This window comes from Scardinius erythrophthalmus (assembly GCF_964197995.2).
Source record: "Scardinius erythrophthalmus genome assembly, chromosome: 13".
NCBI lineage: Eukaryota > Metazoa > Chordata > Actinopteri > Cypriniformes > Leuciscidae > Scardinius > Scardinius erythrophthalmus.
The window spans coordinates 27,063,542-27,083,901 of record NC_138233.1 but is presented as its reverse complement, the minus strand read 5'-3'; the positions used below and the strand labels follow the sequence as shown (position 1 = coordinate 27,083,901).

The 20,360-nt window shown below is 39.4% G+C and overlaps 1 protein-coding gene across 1 annotated transcript; it reads right to left on the bottom strand.

Annotated features, from left to right (window-relative positions):
• Positions 1–19,924, bottom strand: spon2a (spondin 2a, extracellular matrix protein). Its single transcript, XM_081382628.1, has 6 exons — positions 18,856–19,924; positions 14,072–14,302; positions 11,452–11,672; positions 4,485–4,676; positions 3,114–3,288; positions 1–1,197 (listed from the first exon to the last, which is right to left on the bottom strand). The coding sequence occupies exons 2-6, from the start codon at positions 14,298–14,300 to the stop codon at positions 1,010–1,012; spliced, it is 1,005 nt and encodes a 334-aa protein (XP_081238754.1). The 5' UTR covers positions 14,301–14,302; positions 18,856–19,924; the 3' UTR covers positions 1–1,009.
• Between the last annotated feature and the right edge of the window lie 436 nt (positions 19,925–20,360).

The following is a 20,360-nucleotide window of genomic DNA, read 5'->3' as shown; positions in this document are numbered from 1 at the left end:
CCTTTATGTTAGAAGTTTATTAAGTTGATAGGGCCCTGGGGAAATGAGTCCTGACCTTTTAAAAAATGACTTAATGTACATTAACATATAGGGCAACATAGTAACCTTTTTCACGTGTTCATATAAATCTGGGAACATAGGTATGCTCCCGTTTGAGGACTTACTACTGATTATGTTCATATTATTAAGGAAAATGATTGTAAAATGCTACCACAAAAAAGCAACAAGGAGGAGATGATTTGAGAGAGAATTTCATCGTTTATTATTAGAAGAAACATAAAATACAACATATACACTACTGGTCAAAAATCTGAAATCATTCAATGATTTTGCAACTTAAAATAAATGCAGCCTTGGTGAACATAAGAGAGACTTCTTTAAAAACCTTCATGATTCCAAACTTTTGACCGGTAGTGTAAAGAACATCTAAACGGTCCCTTATTTGATAAATGACACATGACAGTTTGTTTTTGTGTGATTCCTCACAAGATAATATTGTAATGAATACTGCATTTTGAACATCATTAGGCCTGTATGAGACAGGAGCTGAGGTGTCTTCAAGTGTTATTTCACTACTAATGAACTACCAGTTGACTTCCACAGCATACTATAACTGCACCATCTGTCGAATCACTCAAAACCCAACTAGGCTATACTTCAAAAAGGTTGCTACTGATGTGAGATCGGGAGGAAGGCTTATGTTAATTCATGTAGTTATGTTCAAATCAGTGGTTGGGCAACTGCAAGTCGTCTTTTCCACAAATCTATATTGGCAAAATAATGTGCGATTATGCAAAGATACACTGAGATTACTGCGAGTACAGCACCCGTAATCAAAGTCTCTATTAACAGAATACGAGCCATTCTTTTCCAGTGAGGAGAGGAGCCAATGCAGCTCACTGGACGTCCCAGCCAGGCGGCTCTCCCGTGACTCAGCATTGGCATGAGGTTAAACTCGGCTCTCCGTTTGGACAGCGTCGAAGTGTCTATGCCAGCGGTGTGACCGGCATCACTGATACGCGAGGCAGTTGTACGGCGTGCACTCCTCTTGTTCCTCCAGCTCAGGACACGCCGTGCCACTGTTGGCGGGTTTCAGCAGGATATATCGGGTGCGATGACGCAGTCCGCCCCGAGAGCACGGCCCCAGACACAGGCCCCAGGACGACCACATCGACACCTCGCAGTCCAGCGGCGTTTCTGAAACACATGCAGGAATCATGAAGATCGCTAGTCTGGAAGCAATCCGTCAGGAGATTATGTTTCTGTGGCTGTTTATGCATGGTCAGATAAAGAAAAACAGGCCACTGGCGTAATCTAGGGCAGTCCGGCTCAGATATCCCAAAATAATTGAAGAAATGTGTATTATAAAGTAGGTCTATGAAGTCCCGATAGCAACATGCGATAGAGAATTGTAATACTAACCCCCGGTTTTACAGACAAGGTTTAGGCGCAGACTAAAATTCAAGTTTGGGCTGTTTTAAAGGGGTGGGTTAATGCCCTTTTCACAAGATGTAAAATAAAACTTTGATGTATCGTGTGTTTAAGCTCAAAATACCCCACAGATATTTTTATATAGCATGTTAAAATTGTCACTTTTTGAGGGTGAGCAAAAACGCACCGTTTTGTGTCTGTCCCTTTAAATGCAAATGAGATGCTGCTCCCGGCACAGGGGGCGGAGCTTCAAGAGCTTGTGTCCTTTTACCTCGCACTGAAAATTTCAAAAACTTTTAGCTTTTTATGTTTAAACCGGAGTCAGACAATGATGGAGAGACTCAAGAAGAAGTGACAACATGTAGAATGCAACAGGACATTTCTGAATGGTTAGTTGATGAATTTATGTAGCTTATGTGTAGTTGTCTTCTAGTCATTAGCATATTCTGTCTTGATAATCTATAAATCGCGTTCAGGGGGCGGGGTTTATGTAAATTTTAGGGTTTATGATGTCACTAACCCAGGAGGAGTGTCGTGTAGTCCCTACCAGACGTTTGTTGTAGTCCTTAAAAAGCAATTTCTTTAAAAGCAGATATCTCCCTTTGCTTTGAACTTTGAGACACACTAACTAAAGTTAAAAAAATTAAATCATAATCAACCACCCCTTTAAGTCAAAGCAACTTGCACTGACATATCTTAAAAATATATATTAGTTCCATAGTTTTGTCTCAAGATGCACACTAGTAATGTGTTTTTCTAAGGCACATTTATAAAAGCAACTTAAATGTCCTAAATGAACTAAGGCCTAATCCTGGCTTAATCTAAGCCTAGCCCTGTCTGTGAAACTGGGCCTAAATCTCTTAAAGTGCACCTTTTGTGCTGTTTCTGATATTGTCTTTCATGTAGAGTGTAATATGTCTGATTTTGAATGTAAAAGGCCTGAAAGTTTCAAAGATCAGAGTGCAGATAAATGGTGTTATTGTCTCTTAAAAGAAAGAACAGATTCTGAACTGCCTGAAACAAGACGTCAGTAATTCTAGAATTACTTCCTGCTCAAACATAAGTAGGTTTATAAGAAATTTGCATAATGCCGACCTATGGTCTTCATTGGCTGCCTGCAAACAACGTCTACTTTGACCCTCAAACACTGTAGTTGTGGCTGAGGCCTGGAAGAGTTTGGTTTGTGTTGTTGACATGTCAAAAAGAGGCTGTTTTTCTGTGCTGCAAATGCAAATCCACTTTTCATGCACTTCCAAAGGATGAGGACTCTTGAATGGATGCATTAAAACCTGTTCCACTGTGTATCAAGCGCTGAGGAAAATCCAGAGCTGAAATTCAGATATGCATATGCATTTTTTGGAGACCTCTAAAACAAAATTAGGAACCTTTAAAATAGCATAATAGGTGCACATTAAAAAAGAAATTGAAAACAGCACATTAGTTAGTGGAACAACGCAGATGCTAAAAATGTTGTGGAAGCAAATAAAAAGAGTTTACCACATGTGGCGTGCATTAGGGTTCATCAAGTCTAAACTGTTTACTTGGCCTAAGAACACATTAAATCACACACAATGCTGTGGTAAACCAAAACATCTTGATTTACCATCCAAATAAAAAGAAAATCACGATCAAGAGACGCAATACTCTGCCATTGCATGTGTGAAATGTGTATGCAGATCTACCTGAGAATCGGTGGGGTTTGGTTTCTTCAGGCAGGATGTGATTGGACACCCGGTTCTGTTGACGGACAGGTGAGCGGCTCTGGCGCTTCACCCATATGGTGGCCAGAGGCGGGAGATCTGTTAGCCGAGGGTAATAGAAGGAATTTGCTGGGTGGTTTGGCTTCTGAGAGGTAATCTGCATCAGAGTACAACAACAGACGTATGTTAAAACAGTGATTTATTATTTGAATTAGTCAAAAATATTGCAAATACATTAGTGGCCAAAAGTGACGTTCGGCTTACGATAATTGACATTCTTGGCTTTTATTTAAATATTATTAAAAAAGTGTTAATGTAGCTGTCGTTTGCCTTTTTTTTTTTTTTTGCCAAAATGATTTAGCCAGATTAACCCTCTGGAGCTCTTCCTTTACTTGGCTCCTTCTCGATCAAAAGTGACCGAAGCCTTGAAATGTAATTTATTTATTTTTTTTTTTTATTTTTTTTTTTTGAGGGGATTTTATGATACTATGCAACATATATATATAAAAAAAATTAAGCTATTTTTCCATTAGAATTATTATTATTTTATTTTTTTCAATAACTGCAATTTTCACATTCAAATAGAGTGAAAGCATTTAAAATCCTTTTTTTTAAAGTGAGAATAGTGCCATCTGGAGTCACTAAAAAATAAAAACTTCCCTATATAAATACTGTATATAGAGAGGGTTTTGGATTCCCATTGTTTTGTTTTTTTAGACATAATTTATTAATTTTATTAGGTTTTGCATTTAGATATATATTTAGACATTTATAAGACTACTTTTTGTCAAGGTTTAGATATTGTTTGTTAGATAAGAGTCAGGTTTTGCATTATGATTACAATCAAACATAAAATTTTGAAAGAAAGGGAACACATGAAAAGCATTTTTGATCATTAAAATATCTAAAATAAAGATGGATAGTGATAATTCTTCATTGCTGTGCACTTTTTTCCTGCACAGTGGCTGATTTGTAGTTTGTACCACCAAAGGATTCTCTGAGTTTTCATATTTTTTAGTATTTCCGATTCATTTCCTATGTCGGTCATTTTTGACCGTGAAGGAGCTAAGTGTGAATTTTTTGGCTTTTTTCTGTAACATATCTGAATCATGTCCATGATTTTTTTTTGTGTGTTCACATAACTAATCTGACAAAGGTAACCAAGTGTCACCCCATTCCGAAGAAGCAAAAAAAAAAAATCCAAACGTAACATTTTTCAAAGAGGCTCAAAGCGTTAATCAAGTTTAGTGTGTGTGTGTGTGTGTGGGGGGGGGGTTCTTCCACGCATATTTAAAATTGTATTTATTTTAAACCTTTTACATTGTATTAAAATATAAAAATGTAACATCTCACCATGGTGATATTTTCAGGAGGTGTTGTAGGAAAGTTCGGTGAGGAGAAAGTGAAGCCGCTGTCTGTGCCGGCATCAAATGGGTGCAAGTCAAAGGTCACTTCCTGTTTCCACTGCCCACCCTCACACAGGTTCAAGCTGTCAATCCCCACAAACCAGTCTGGACTGGGGATCACTTTCACTATCAGAGACAGCTGTGAGAGAAAACACAAGATCAGTCACTCTCATGTTGAAGACATCATCAACCCTGATTTACCTTTGGCAATACTTCTGTTTTTCAGCATGCTCTGCTAACATAATTGGCTTCATAAGTCACATCTGAAACTTTTCTTTGTAGCCATTTCCAGTATTTTCCGCTCCTTCCTGTGTATGTTAGGTTAAACCAGCTGGGGTTTTTTTTCTAAATGGTGATGAATGTTTCCTTTTGACTGTGACCTCATTCAGGTGGATCCCTTCGGTCAGAGCAGAATGAGGGAATAGCCACACGAGACAGTCGCACAGAGAGAGACCAGCCATACTGTGACAATGGCTATTTCAGGATGAGCGCAAGAGCCAAAGATGATTCATCAGACAAACAATAAAACCTGACAGATCCTGTCTGCTTGAGTTCATTTAAGGTAGCCTATATCAGTCAAACGTCTCTATAAAAGAGAAATCACAAGGTAGATTCATATTTTCTGACCAAAATGTGAGTGGAAGACTCGCCAGGAGGGTTGCCAGAACGTCGCTGTGCAGTTGCAATGTTCAGAGTGATTTTAGTGTGTTGCTATGTGGTTGCTTGGGTGTTGCTAGTGTGTTCTGGGTAGTTGCTTACTAGTGCTATTTAAAAGGGAATGCTCTTTTTAATACACTCTTAAAAATAATGTTTCTTTATTGGCATCAATGGTCAATTTCGGGGGTAACGCATTACAAGTAATGCAAGTTATGTAATCAGATTACTTTTGTCAAGTCGCATTAGTTTTAAATTTACAACAAAATATCTGAGTTATTTTATAAGCAATGCTAGTTACTTTGTTTTCCCATTAATTGACTGACAGCTCTCCTGTCCCCATGTTGAGAAGAATCACGATTAAGTGCAGAGGCGTTCGCTGTGTGTATGCAAGTGTTTCATATATGTGTGCGTGAATGAAGTTTGATTTAAGCCCTAGACAGTGCCTCATATCTAAATGTGAACATGCATTTACTCACTTGCACAAAATGAATAAAAAACATTACCGCCATTTACCATGACTATGTTAAAGAATACAAATATACTTTATGTATTTAATCTCACTTTATTAACCAATGCATCAATGCTGCTAACCTTCGATGATCCAATTCAATCATAAGCAGCTGCGCCCTCTACTGTACAGGCATGAATTTGTATTTCCTTCAGCCTGAGACTTATTCATTTCACTTTTGGTGTGAAAGGGCCTTTACATTTGCCAAAAATAGAACTTTTTCGTTATTAAAAAACAAACAAGCAAGCCCTGCGCAGGTGAGAAAAAGTAACACAAAAGTAATGCAACACATTACTTTCCATAAGAAGTAACTAAGTAACTCAATTAGTTACTTTTTTAGGGAGTAACACAATATTGTAATGCATTACTTTTAAAAGTAACTATCCCCAGCACTGTCGATGGTTTCAGTGAAGAATCTTTAACATCCACGGAATCTTTCCATTCCACAAAAGGTTCTTTAGAGTGGAAAAAGGTTCGTCAGATTATTAAAATGTTCTTCACACTAAGAAAAATAAGGTTCTTTGGGAAACCTAAAAGGGCATTTCTATGGCATTGCTGTGAAAAATCCCTTTTTTTATGTAAAGCAATTGAGATTAAATAGCAAAAGGAGATTTTATTGAATGTCCTGCTTCTTAGATTTGTCTCTTGAGAAAACCCTATAATCTCACATGTCTCTCCTCTAGAGTTTTAGAAGAGAAATAAAAAATGCCTCAAACTGCTTAGAATTGCTGATATGCAACAACAACAACAACAATCTAAAGATATGCACACAAAAAAATACAGCTTTATTGTTCTATAATCTCTATGTAAACTATTTTTATGGAATTCTAAGCAAGTCATTTGAGGCAAAGTTGATACTTAAAGCATAATTTCAAATTAAAGTGATTTGAATTTTGATATCAATGAATTAAAATGCTAAATCCACCAAAACCCCTATAAAAAAAAAAGTTGTTCGGCTAGGAAACTGGCATATTTATTTTAACTTGTCAAAATAGTTGAGAATCGCTGGATTCTCTTGCACTTTGGAAGCAGAACCTTTTCCCCTCGGACACAAACTTAAGCAACACTGCATTCGAACTGGATCTCACTTTTTATAGTACGCACTTTAGTGCGAATCACTTACAATCCATCATTCCCAAAGCAAACATTAAAAGCAGGACCGATATAGTTGGCATTTTGCATCCATATTTGGGCCACAATTTTGGTACCTTGTGACAACATCCAGTCTACGGCTGACTTTTCTCCAGGCTGGATTTACTCTGGTCTCTCCCTCACATCTCTTCTCATTCTGTGGCTTTTCCAGGAATACCTCCTGCTATATCAATTTCTCTGGCGTGAGAAGCGAGCGGTGCCTCATCCCTCTTCTGTCTGTTCTGACCCCAAGCTAATAGGGCTCAATCTCCCTTCAGGGCACAAAGTCACACTAACACATAATTGCCAAACCAATGCCCTGATTTGCCAGAACAGAGTGTCAGGAAAAATAATACACAACTCATCTATCCCTCTGTCTGTCTGCATGTGCTGCTGGAACGCGCTGTGGTTTCTTGCATGGCTCGCACTTTGTAGAAATACACACTGTCTGGATCCTATTAAATGCAAAAAGAACCTTTAGTAATTCTGGACAGCATTTGGCTGTTTTTGATTACCTTATTTTCCTGTTGATTTGAGGTTGTTGGTCATGCACGTGCGGGAAGCTGAAATCGGACACTGCAGTCTTTTTTGGAGATCTTAAATAATTAAACACTTTCAATGTCGGCTGCAGCACAAATGTGTATTTGTAGTATCTCAGAAACTGATACAGAAAGATGAAGACCGCATACGAAGGCATCAAGGTATGTCTGAATCCAATTTTGATTTTAATAAGAGAAGAGTTACATTATTTAGAGTTACAATAAGAGTTATTATTATTATTTTTATATATTTTTTTTAAATATATGACAATTAATATTAATTGTAGGATAAATAATGTTCAGTCTAACAATCAACATATGAGGACAATATTTTATACTTTTTAAATATTTAAATAAAGAGGGAAGAACAAACCACTAAACTTAGTTAAGGAATTTATCTGGCAAATTATTTGGCTAAAATGGCAAACTACAGCTACAGGTTTTATTATACTATCAAAAAAAAGGAGTAAAAGAATAAAAAGCTCACAGCAAAAAAACTACACTGACTACAACATAACCAGTTATCAATATTTTCATTGGTTCTCTCTTGTTTTTGCATGTGTTCATAATTTCTTTGTAAGACAGCCTGGCCAAAAAATTATGTCTGCACAATTTAGCATGTTTCAATGCGTTATCACAAATAAACCAATTGACTACACAATATGCAAACACATTTTCAATAATATTTGAATAAAGGGTGAACATGTCAATTAACCTAGGCTGGACATCACTTTTTTGCCACTGTTGTATATACTTAAAATTAAGTTTAATGGATGATTTACCATGTAGTTATGGTTTAAATAAAATAATAAAATAATAAATGAACAAATATTTTTTAATGGCAATTTTAAATTGCATGTCAAAAAAGCATTTGCTTTCGATATTTCTTGGGTTCCTTTTAATGTACGTTTCTGGGATTATTAAATCAGATCTACAAGCCGTGTGATTTGAGATATCATTCATTTCTGTAACGCAAACATTCAGGACAAATCACTAGCTGAAGTTTAATACTATTAAATATGCTTAATATTAAGATGTACGCAATCAGTTCATCAATAATAAGTGAACAGACACTCACAGCTCTCTCACATACACACACGTCACAGTCTCACCCCAAGGCCACATTCATTCTCTCAGTCGTACTTTACTGCCCTGCGGATCTAAAAAAAGCAGCGCCACAGCAGACATCCCGCCATGCTGTGGTTAAATGCCAGCAGGACTGAATGCCAAACGCATCTGAGGGTAGTTGGCGTTTTTTTTAATAAGTCTACCTTGTATTCCAGACTTCGGCAATAAAGATATGTAGGTCACCAGCAGCACCAGCGCTGCCTTTAGACCCTATAACCAACTGACTCCTGGCTAAGGAAAATAAATATTCCAGAAAGTGAGAAGAAAAGGATCCAGCCTCTCTCTATCTGCAGATCTGGTGGGCTCAGGAAACCCAGCACAGGAGCCGGAAGGGAGGGAGTGAGTGAGGCTTGTGGTCTGGAGGTCCTGGGACTCTGGATGTGGTTTTGGAGACTTGCGCTCTGGTGAAGTCTGTCTTTGTGCAATATAGAACTGAATTGTGTCATTAAAGTCTGATCTAAAAACTGAATGACGTATGCAGGACTTCTCCAATCATTTAGTCTTCTTAAACCCGCTTCTGCAAGCTCATGTTCATGCCTCCACAAATGATGCATAGAACCAAGTATGCACGGCCTACATTTTTTATTTTTCGATAATCCATTATGGATGTCACAATACGGTGACGCAACCACAAATCGGTCTGAATTAATAAATAATGGTGTTAATCAGAAGACTACCTAAAAAGCACACTAAGATATCACTGTTTTGTCAGGTCAACATTAACTGTAACATGAATTTACATTTAAAAAAACAGTGATGACTTTGCCTCCTCATTTTAGCACACAACTGCACGCCACTGCGTAGTGCAATGAAAATGTCTGAAACTAAATAGTCAAAACTGTTGGAATGAGAACAACTGCCAGGGGCGGATCTGAGAAAAAGCATTGCCACCACATCTGCCACCCCAGATTTATCCCATTAAAAATATAAATCTAAGTAGTGTTTCATCTGCCACTTTTCAGTAGGGGCGCTTCAATGTGATGGCATATAAAAAAAATATTGTGGAAAATGTCTTTTTTGCCTTTGCGGGCTGGACACTTCATTAACAGACGACTCTTATGAACCGGTTCTTTTTTAGTCAAAAACACACAGCACAACCAGTGAAACCCAATTCACAAACAAATGGACTGTTTTTCCCAGTTGTTTATGAATCGAATAATTCAAGAAATCTGAGAAATGTAATCCCTTCCCATTCACAATATTTCACATTGTTTAAGTTGACCTGTGTCGTGTACCGTTTTCGGGTGGTTTGAGACTTAAAAGACATTTTTTAGTCTAAGAATTTAAAATAGTTTGAAGGTGTAGACAGACATTGGATGGATGGATGGATGTGTGGATGGATTGATGGATGGATGGATGGATGATGGATGGATGTGTGGATGGATGGATGGATGGATGTGTGGATGGATGGATGGATGTGTGGATGGATGGATGGATGGATGGATGGATGTGTGGATGGATGGATGGATGGATGTGTGGATGGATGGATGGATGTGTGGATGGATGGATGGATGTGTGGATGGATGGATGGATGGATGGATGATGGATGGATGGATGTGTGGATGGATGGATGTGTGGATGGATGGATGATGGATGGATGTGTGGATGGATGGATGGATGGATGTGTGGATGGATGGATGGATGATGGATGTGTGGATGGATGGATGTGTGGATGGATGGATGTGTGGATGGATGGATGATGGATGGATGTGTGGATGGATGGATGGATGGATGTGTGGATGGATGGATGGATGGATGTGTGGATGGATGGATGGATGATGGATGTGTGGATGGATGGATGTGTGGATGGATGGATGTGTGGATGGATGGATGATGGATGGATGTGTGGATGGATGGATGGATGGATGTGTGGATGGATGGATGGATGGATGTGTGGATGGATGGATGGATGGATGGATGGATGATGGATGGATGTGTGGATGGATGGATGGATGGATGATGGATGTGTGGATGGATGGATGTGTGGATGGATGGATGTGTGGATGGATGGATGGATGGATGTGTGGATGGATGGATGGATGGATGATGGATGGATGTGTGGATGGATGGATGGATGGATGTGTGGATGGATGGATGGATGGATGGATGGATGGATGGATGATGGATGGATGGATGTGTGGATGGATGGATGGATGGATGGATGTGTGGATGGATGGATGGATGGATGGATGGATGTGTGGATGATGGATGGATGGATGGATGTGTGGATGATGGATGTGTGGATGATGGATGTGTGGATGATGGATGGATGGATGGATGTGTGGATGGATGGATGGGTGGATGGATGGATGTGTGGATGGATGGATGGGTGGATGGATGGATATATCACAGACTCATGTTTGTAGTTTAACTTGATGCACTAAAACTTGTGATTAATATATTATTCAAGAAGCCTATGGTATATTAATAAAACCAATCTTCTCTGTGTAGTGTTGACAGACCTACATTTAGAATCTGTTGATGTGTTACAGTGGATATTGATATTTTCTTATTTTTTTCAAATTATTTTCAAACAGTATAGATGATTACTTTGTGGTAATGTAACAGTTTTGAACATTCAGGGGACAATTGTTTATGCCAAGCCATAAATCCAGGAGAATGATGCATAGATGCTTGCTTTGGTGTAGTCACATGCCAACGCCTTGCTACAACGCCTGTTCTAGATCCACCCCTGAATGTCCCTTTCTACAAGCCATCCTGGTGATCATTATTTCCAAAGATCCGTTTTCACTTCATTTCCAATGAGGCAGATTTACCTACTTTTCTACTGGGAAAATCAAACAATCCTTATCAAAATAGATACAGTGTTATTCTATCACCTAAGCTCTTTGAGTAATTCATGAACTGACATACCCAAAATGTTTTTAGGTACAGAAAAAATGTAGGAACACAACAATGATCCATTTTGTGTAGTGATATGGTCATCTCACCAGCGGACTCCTGGGCGTCAGAAGTATCTCAGTGGAGCTGTGGCCGATGCCAGAGGGAATCCCAGCTGTGCGGTACATGGACCCCACCGATCGCCCCTTCCTCGCCTCCTTCGCATCCTTCACCAGATCCACTGTGAGCCCCTGCTCAGCAAAGCTCTTCAAGCCGTCGCTCGCCGGCGCCCCCTCCTGCCACAGCCGGTACTGCTCATTATGGGTCACGGCTGCACAGATTCACAGGTAAAAGAATAAATGGTAAACTCAGAGGAAACATTTTCAATTGCTCATGTGCTCAGGCCTCGTGATTCCTCGGGCAGGTTCTGTCGTGGCCTGTTGAACATTACTAACACTCCATGAATTTTTATTGCTCATCAGATTTAAAAAAAACACAAATACAGTTCTGCCACTTTCTGCGTGTGCCTAACACACCTCGAGCTGTTTAAAATAAAGCCATGCAAAAGCCCCAATGCCAAGAGAATAAACACCTAAAAACAAACCCTTCAGTAAGAAAAGCCAGACCTACTATGAGTTTAGTGTGCACCTAAAGTGCAAGGGTGACCGAGACTGTTTTGTAATATATTAAAGTAGATTTTCATGCCCTGAAGATAATATCAGTGTTCGCAATGCGGAAAAAGGTTAAGGTTTTGGGTAAACTTATGTTTTCGGTATTGGTTCTGAGTAAATTAATCACTTTGACATTGTCATGACATTCAGCGCGTAGTTCATTGAACTCAAAAATCACTATGCACTATACAGTGGTTAAATGTGTGCAAAGAAGAAAGACCAATCACAGTTCAGTGTGCAAACAGACATAAAGACCAATCACAAACTGGTATGCAAACACTACAACACGGTCTTCACTCACTGTCACATGGCATTTTAAAGTCAAAGGGAGCTTTACAAACTTTAAGTTTATACAAATATTGCACACCTGAGTCGTAAGACGATAAAAACTGTGAAGCAGCACATTTTCAGGTTCCTTTTACTTTGCATGCAGATTTCTGTGATTCATAGCAAAAACTGTCCATAACTTCTGCACGTCCAGATTTTGCAACATTTCTTTCCAATAATGTAGCCCTAAACCTATCCCTACCCCTAAACCTTACCCTACAGATGTGTATAGTGTATCCCTAAAATCAGGGAAATTATAAGATTTGAATAGTGAATAACACTGATGTAGAAGCACCTAACCCCTGATTGTAAGCCTAAACCTGTCAAACTGTAAACTCAAATCTGATTGGTTGATTGGAATGTTGTTCCACTACATATTCAAGCACGTTATATGAACTTCTTTTTTAGAGCTTAACAGACGTGGTCTTTAACAAATATTTTATGAATTGCTTCTGTTCCCTTTTTGTAAGGCACTTTGGATAAAAGCATAAATGTAAATGTGGTTACTGTAAACTGCCTCAGTAAGAGCTGCACAGAAAAATAATCTACTTTTGTGTTTTACAGGAAAAAGGCTTTTTTTTTTTTTACGACAGGTTTGGCACGACATAATCATGAGTAAATACAGACCATAATTTATGGGTGAACTATCCCCCCAAACACAAACCGTGCCTAGTTTGATAATTCACCTATTAGCTTCTTGATATCACAATAGAGGTTTCGAAAGAGGAAGGAGCTAAGATGATGTTTCTGAAATGATTTCAGCCTCTCTTTAACGTCCCAGTGTGTTCTTCATAGCTACAAACCATTTTGGTCTGGCAGACCCTGAGCTGGGAGCGAGAGAGCAGGAGACTGAGAGAAAAAGATACAAGTGAGAATGACAGGAAGGCAGGGAGCACGTTTGGCACGCTGACACGTCTAGTCTCTCCATGCTACACGTCTGGCTCACATGTGGACAGAAAAACTGAAGAGACCTGGCCTCACTCAGCTAAAGCACAAATCACAACCGTCTCCCATGCTTTTTGTCTCATCCCTCAAATTGTCTCATCCAAGGAGTTCATCCAAACATCCATTGTACGGCACAAACTTGTGATTAGATACAAAAATGTGCGGTTTCTGAACATAATTGTAATACAACAGTGATAAATGGATAAAGAGAGAGCCATAAAGGCATCCAGAAGGCAGCAGAAACCGCACAGAGATCATCTCAGCGCTCCAAAGCCACAGCCTGAACTTTCAGGATCTCGGGGTTTCGAATGTTTTGGCTGAGGCGTCCACGTCTGCTGCTAGTCTCTCTCGGCTGGCAGTGGCCAAGTCAATGGGCATTGCAGGCCGCATGCGTTGTGTATTTATGGAAGGAGCGTAAAAGAAAAGGGCGAACCTGCAGGGCAGCCCGTGTCATCTGGCAACGGTTATTACTCTTCAACCTCTCTCTCGTTCTGCTTTCCTCATTAGACTGCCCCGCTCACGTGGTGTGGCAGGGAGTGTGTATGTTTGAGGGGTCGACGGGGCAAATTGCAGGGTTAACAGGCCAGCTGTGAGAGCTTGGAGTCCTGACATATGGTGAGGTGAGGTGAGGAAGTTTGAACAGCCTCATCCCTAACACAACGTGGAGCCATCGCTGGCGGTCGACCTCAGAGAATGACACGTTCCACATCTAGCAACTTACGTCAGAATCGTCAACCAAACACCTCATCTCTCACAAAGCTCACACTCTCACTTTCCGGAGTCTTACCCATGAGCTTGGACCACTGAGCAGGTGGTCGGAACAGGGGATACTGTTTGGGGAAGGTCTGTGGACTCCAGTGGCCGGTGAACACCAGGATGTAAGGGGCGGGTCCTCGAGCGCTGCACTCGGTCCCGTTATTCAGGTTCATTGGGGCCGCGCAGGACAGCGTAAACCTGAGAAGAACGACGAGCAGATGCTGCAGCCAACCAGGAACAAAGATCTCTGATGACATCATCTCTGTCAGGAAAAAAAGAGCAGGAAAAGTCATTAGCCAAGTACAGTGCACTTCTTCTGAAGAAAAGTTTTTTTTCTCCGTTTTATGGTTAATAGCAACAAAACGGCCATGTAGAAATCAAATAAATTTGAGTTTTTCATGCTACACTAATTTTGATCCACTCATGCAGCAAATAGGAAATTACATAACTTTGGTTCCTGACACCTTAATCCTCTGTCGAGGAAGCATCTGAGATTTGCAGCTTGCTCCGGATTCAAAGACACCAACCGTCTTATAATACAAAGTTAAGCTGCTTTAGAGAAACCCTTATGAGAGACTGGTCTTCTGAAATTTCTGAACATAAAATCTGTGTCATCATTTACTCTAAACCTGTTCGAATGAACATTCTTCTGAGGAACTGAAGTCCTGAGCACTAATTTGCATACAATGAAAGTGAACTGAGACTGGGACTGTCAATCTCAAAAGAGGCATATGACCACCATAAAATAGCCCATATTGGCTGTATTCCAAATGTATACGACCGAAATTAAAGTTGTTATTCACTGAAAATCTTCCCCTCCACATTAGCTCTGAAATTTCATTAGCATTCAAACGTGTTGAAATATGGAAGAGCAAGATGTGTTTGAAGTTAATGACGACAGTCCTGTAAAGCAGTTGACATTGGATGTCATTGGCATTAAAGCTGGTGTGACTGGTCTTGACATGGCATTTTTGTGCACCTATTCTGCTTTTTAAACCTTTCCTTTAGTATCTAATATTGCTGTTTATGTGCATGTAAACAATCTGCAAAATTACAAAGCACAAAGTCCACACTAAAGAGAGTAAATCTCTCCAACAGAACACACTTGCCTGAAACGACTCAGTAGTTTGTAGTTCAGCCATTATTTCTGTGACTTAGCTATATCACCATGCAAATACATTTGCATAATGTTGCCTACTGTCTGCATTGGCCGCTTCAAAGAACAGTTGGGTAGGTGATTTCACCATGTCAAAGAGATGCTGTTTTTTCTACTACAAGGGCATGTGTATATTTCTGACTCACACTTTGACCAATCAGAGCAGACTGGAAAGGCAGGCTTTAAACCTTAAACGCATACCTCTGGTCTTTAGTGATCCGGGACGTCATTAACTATCCTCCTCATCATTCCTTTTTTAAAGTTAGACATCAACCTTCTTAGTATTCCTCAATTAATTCATTATAAACAATATAACAAGAAAAAAGAAAGAATTTTTTTTTTTTTTGTAAAAAACTGTATTGGGTCATTAACGACCCGAGGTGTGTAACAGTGTAAGTATATTTTTTCTGCACAACAATAATTGAATCTTTGATGACTGAATAAGTGCAATGTCTGATACACAATGAGGAAGTGACGTTTCACTCATAGTTGCCGCAGGCAGAAAACAAAAGAATAGGAAGTATCATCAGCAAAACTTGAAATGGCTCAGCGATTTACTGCAGAGCAAGTACTGAACGCAATCAAATATTAGTGTCACTGTCACTTGATGGTGGATCTGTCAGCTATCAAAATATTGATTTTGAATATGTTGAAAATTAAGAATATGTTTGAGATGGCGAATATGAGCCAGATGCTGAACGTACTGGAAAAAGAGCTCTGACGAGGTGTGAGACAAATAATGTGTTTTTGAACATCAAATCAAGCAAATGTTTTCTAGCAGACCCTAAAATATAATTATATTTAATTAGATTTAACAGTTGGTTTTTGTCTATTTTGAAGCTTGACAGCGCCTTCCCCTTTCATATTCAATGAAAAGGAGCACGGTGAACATTCAAAATATTTCATTTTGTGTTTCAAGAAAGACTTTGAAACAACATATGGGTGAGTAAATTTTGCTTTAAATAAAACATAATTAACAGCTGTTCACACAGGCATGTGTAATGAACTCAACCAACCCCCTCTTCTCACAACAACCCTAGGCTTGCTGTTTATTCCTGACTAAATTAAAATAACACAACAGCAATGGCTTGTGTGACTGATTTATTTATTTTTATCCCATTTATCCTGTGATTGAGTGTATTACGCAAGACCAGCTTAGACCCCGTCAGAAGGTTTAGAGGATGACTGCATGAGATACTGGGATCTGCACTGTCTGCCACTGTCTTTTAATAAAGAGGCGAAGAGACAAAGGGCACAAGTTCATCACCGCAGGCTCAGACTATTGCTCTGGCCCTGTCCGCTGGATCCCCATAGTTTATAATGAGCCATGATCAGATGACAAACCCTCAGATCAAAGACACAGGCTCACAGAGTCCTCGCTTCTGGTATTTTTATGCTCGCCTGTTAAAATTTTAAGTCATTAATGTAGGTTTAGGTTTGACCTGTAGTTCACATATACATACATATATATATATATATATATATATTGAGAGGATGACTGATGTTATTGAAGAAAAACAGCGGACAGGTTTATAATAGTGCTCATAATGAACAGATATATTAAGATCCATGAGGAGAGAGGTCTTGAGTCACCAGAAATGACCTCATGTCTAATGGACATAGTTCTGGAGTGAGAGAGCAGCTAAACGCTCCTTGTTTTAAAGCCGACTAGACCGCAGGTTCAATGGGACATGGATAAAATCTTACGAGTGAGGACTGAGCGTGCACTCCTTTGTGGTTTCCTTTCTTTTTCTTGAGAACTCAGAGTCTCTTTCTCCAATGTTTGACAGATCAGGTTTCAGCATCTTTTGGAAAATCTGAAATGTCACGGCGCTTTCACACATGCAGACTTTTCCAACTGCATTTTTCCAATTTAGAGGTGAACCGTGTGTGAACAGAAATGCCGGCAAATCAGCCACAGCAATCTGACCGCTTGAGAAGTTGTAACATTGCTGGAAAAATTCGAAACTGATGCACAAATTTAAAGAGCTCTGACACAAGAAATCTGCTCTTCGATTCTTTCACAGTACTTAATAATAGCATCTAATCATCATTAGAATGATTTCTGAAGGATCATGTGACACTAAAGACTGGAGTAATGATAAAGCTTTACCATCACACGAATAATTTACACTTTACTATATTTATTCACATAGAAATTGTAAACATTTTAAAGTGTAATAATATTTCATAATATTAGTTGTTGTTTTTTTTTATCAAATAAATGCAGCTTTGGTGAGCAGAAGAGACGTAAAGGTCCAAAACGTTTGACTGGTAGTGTATATCAGTAGGTTTTTGGGGAGTTACACCACATGACATTTACAGCCTGAACGAATCATTCCATGTCATAAAAAGGTCAAATTATCTGATATTTAAAGAGACTTACAACCTTGTCTCACAGTTATGAGGGTCTGTGGGGGTTATCTCTATGACATAATTTTCTCTCTTTTTTTTATGCATATTGGTTGCACCACATGAAAATCATGGTTATAACATTTTGGAAAGAAAACCGGACAAGCATTGAAACAAAAGAGCTTCTTTTCATCTTTGTAGATGAATAAATTAGTCAACAGACCTTGGAACTGATTTCTGGCGTAGCTGTTTGAAAGACATTTCCAATTTCACCAAATAACCAAATTTTAACTGCATTTTAGTGCTGATGTGTAAACGGGAACAATAAAATCTGTTGAAAGTGTGAAAAGCAGATGTGGCATTTGCCAGGGGAAAATAATCCAGCCGTTTTACTGCAATGTAACTGGTTTCATGTGTGAAAGTAAGGAACTATAACCTACAAGCATCAGGCACACATGCTGATATTGCTCAATAATGTTTGTCCTCAAAACAAACAGATCTGTTTGTTCATGTGAGACGGAGACACTGTCTTGAAACAACGCCTTGTCTATCTAGTGCAGTCAGCATTCCCAAAAACCATCCGTTGGCTATTAATACAGTATAAATATTTTGATCTCCCATCTGCAGTGACATTTTGCATGCGTACAAATGCAAAGTCCCACTTTGTCCACTTCATCTCTTTCTCTGGGGATTGGGCTGTGACATTAAATTACACATGTAACAAAATTCAGGCGTGTTTAGTGGGTTGGGATGCACTTGCCAGTGGTTGCAGATGCTGCGTGACACTGACCTAAAGCAAACCTCCCTCTGTTTGCCGTGTCAAAAGACGCACGTATTCTCAAACACAGAGACGCAGCAAACCTCTGCTCTCAGCACGAACCAGACACAATAAAACCAGGGGAGACGGAAAAGAGCCAAAGAAAAGAGCTTGCGGCTTTTCGACACTTAAGCTTAAACTTACAGGGAGAGCAATCATGAAGCCGCAGTGCGCTTGTACTGCAAGCAGGAGTCGCATGCAAATGCAAAACCTTCAGAGTAAGAAATGAATGAGAAGAGGGGGAAAATAATAGTTAAATGACTGTCAAGAGCAGCACATGTGTTAAAACACTTAAGGACTGCAGCGTTGTTCCTCAAAGAGACGTCAAACCTGCAGAAGAGGAGTGTGGGAAGGTTGCGGTATATAGAGGCACAGCAGGAGAGTTGAGAAGCAGAAAAGCAACCCTTGGCTTAACCTTTGCCACAGCAGCCGGCCTGAGCGCAGGACACACACACACACACACACACGCTAGTGAATGGCTCACTCTTACCTGGCTGTGATGGTAGACAGCAGGACAGGGTTTATGGAGATGTGCACTACGGACCAAGATACCTCACTTTCATGCTCTCTTTCCCCTCCTCTTTCTCCTCCCATTCTTCTCCCCCACCTCTCCATGTATGGGTACACACACACACACACACACACACACACACACACACACACTTTCTCTCTCTTGTAACAGTCTTGCTCTTTTTTCCTGTCCTCTCCGTTTATCTCTTTTTCTTCTCCTGTGAGATCACAGAAGGTCCCCTGTGTAACGCCTAAGTTGATGTGACTGACTTCTTAAGTAAGCACTCATCAGCTTTGGATTCCTGTTTGTATCTGGGAATTTCAGTGATGTTTTGCTTAAAGAATTTCATGTGAAAATACTTAACTTTGTATTACAACTGCGTCATTTGTAGGTTGCTTCTCCTGGAAAGTGTAAACCTTTCTCACTGGCTCTATCAAAACATTGCTCGGTTTGTTTGTGCAACCAGCCTGACAACCGCCCAGCCAATGGCGTGATTTTGGGGGCGGGGCTCTCTGTTTGTTTCGCCTATATTGTAGAGGAAGGGTAGTGTTTGGAAAACCTGTTTGAAAACAGTCATCGGGTGCTTCTGAATAGGCTTACTTCTCTACTAACAAGCGAATAGTAGTCGAAAAAACAGCTGTGAGAAAAGTAGAATTCAGAGTATTAGTGAAATAGGAGGCAAAAGGTACATGGTTGACCAACTATTTGACCTGACTTATTACTCTCCCATGAGGTCACAGGAGAGGAGTTGTAAATGGCAGTGAAGCAACACAAATGATACTATGACAAATATTAGTACATCCAGATTGCATTCTACTGCATATACAGAACAAACTTTTTTAACGACCAGGAAATAAGTAATTTTTTAAGAAAATATACCTACTTCCATTTTCAGATGCAGCCATATTTTTCAATTTTTCATTTCAAACTGCGTTAAAATGAAAGCTTCAGAGCTTTACACACTGTAGAAATAAATTATTCATATTTGATTTTTTATTATTATTATTTATCTCAAATAAAAATGGGAGTTGTCGCTTTGGTAAACTCCTAAAAGTAACAAACATTTTTTAACGTTTTAGCTGACATGGTTTTAAAATGTATACAGCAGTCTTTCTTTTCATTGAATACAAAAATTGATGACTTGCTCTCAGGGGTGTAACCAAATTTTTGTACAATGTTTTCTAAAATAAAAGGTCCCTCCCTCTAATACCACTTTCTGCTGACAAGAAATGGCAAGTGACAAATCATGAAATCTGTTTTCTAACAGGTTTCCTAAACACTCCTCCATCTGGCATTGGTCAGACAAACAGAAAGCTCCGCCCCAAACTCACACCATTGGTTGAGAAATTATTGCTGTGTTGGGCTTTTCAAACAAACAGAAGCACAGAGTGTTTACACTTATCAGGGGAATCCACGGAAACATGACACGCTTACGGTTGACTGTATATTAATGTATTTCTTTGGCTTACAGTGGATCGAACAAG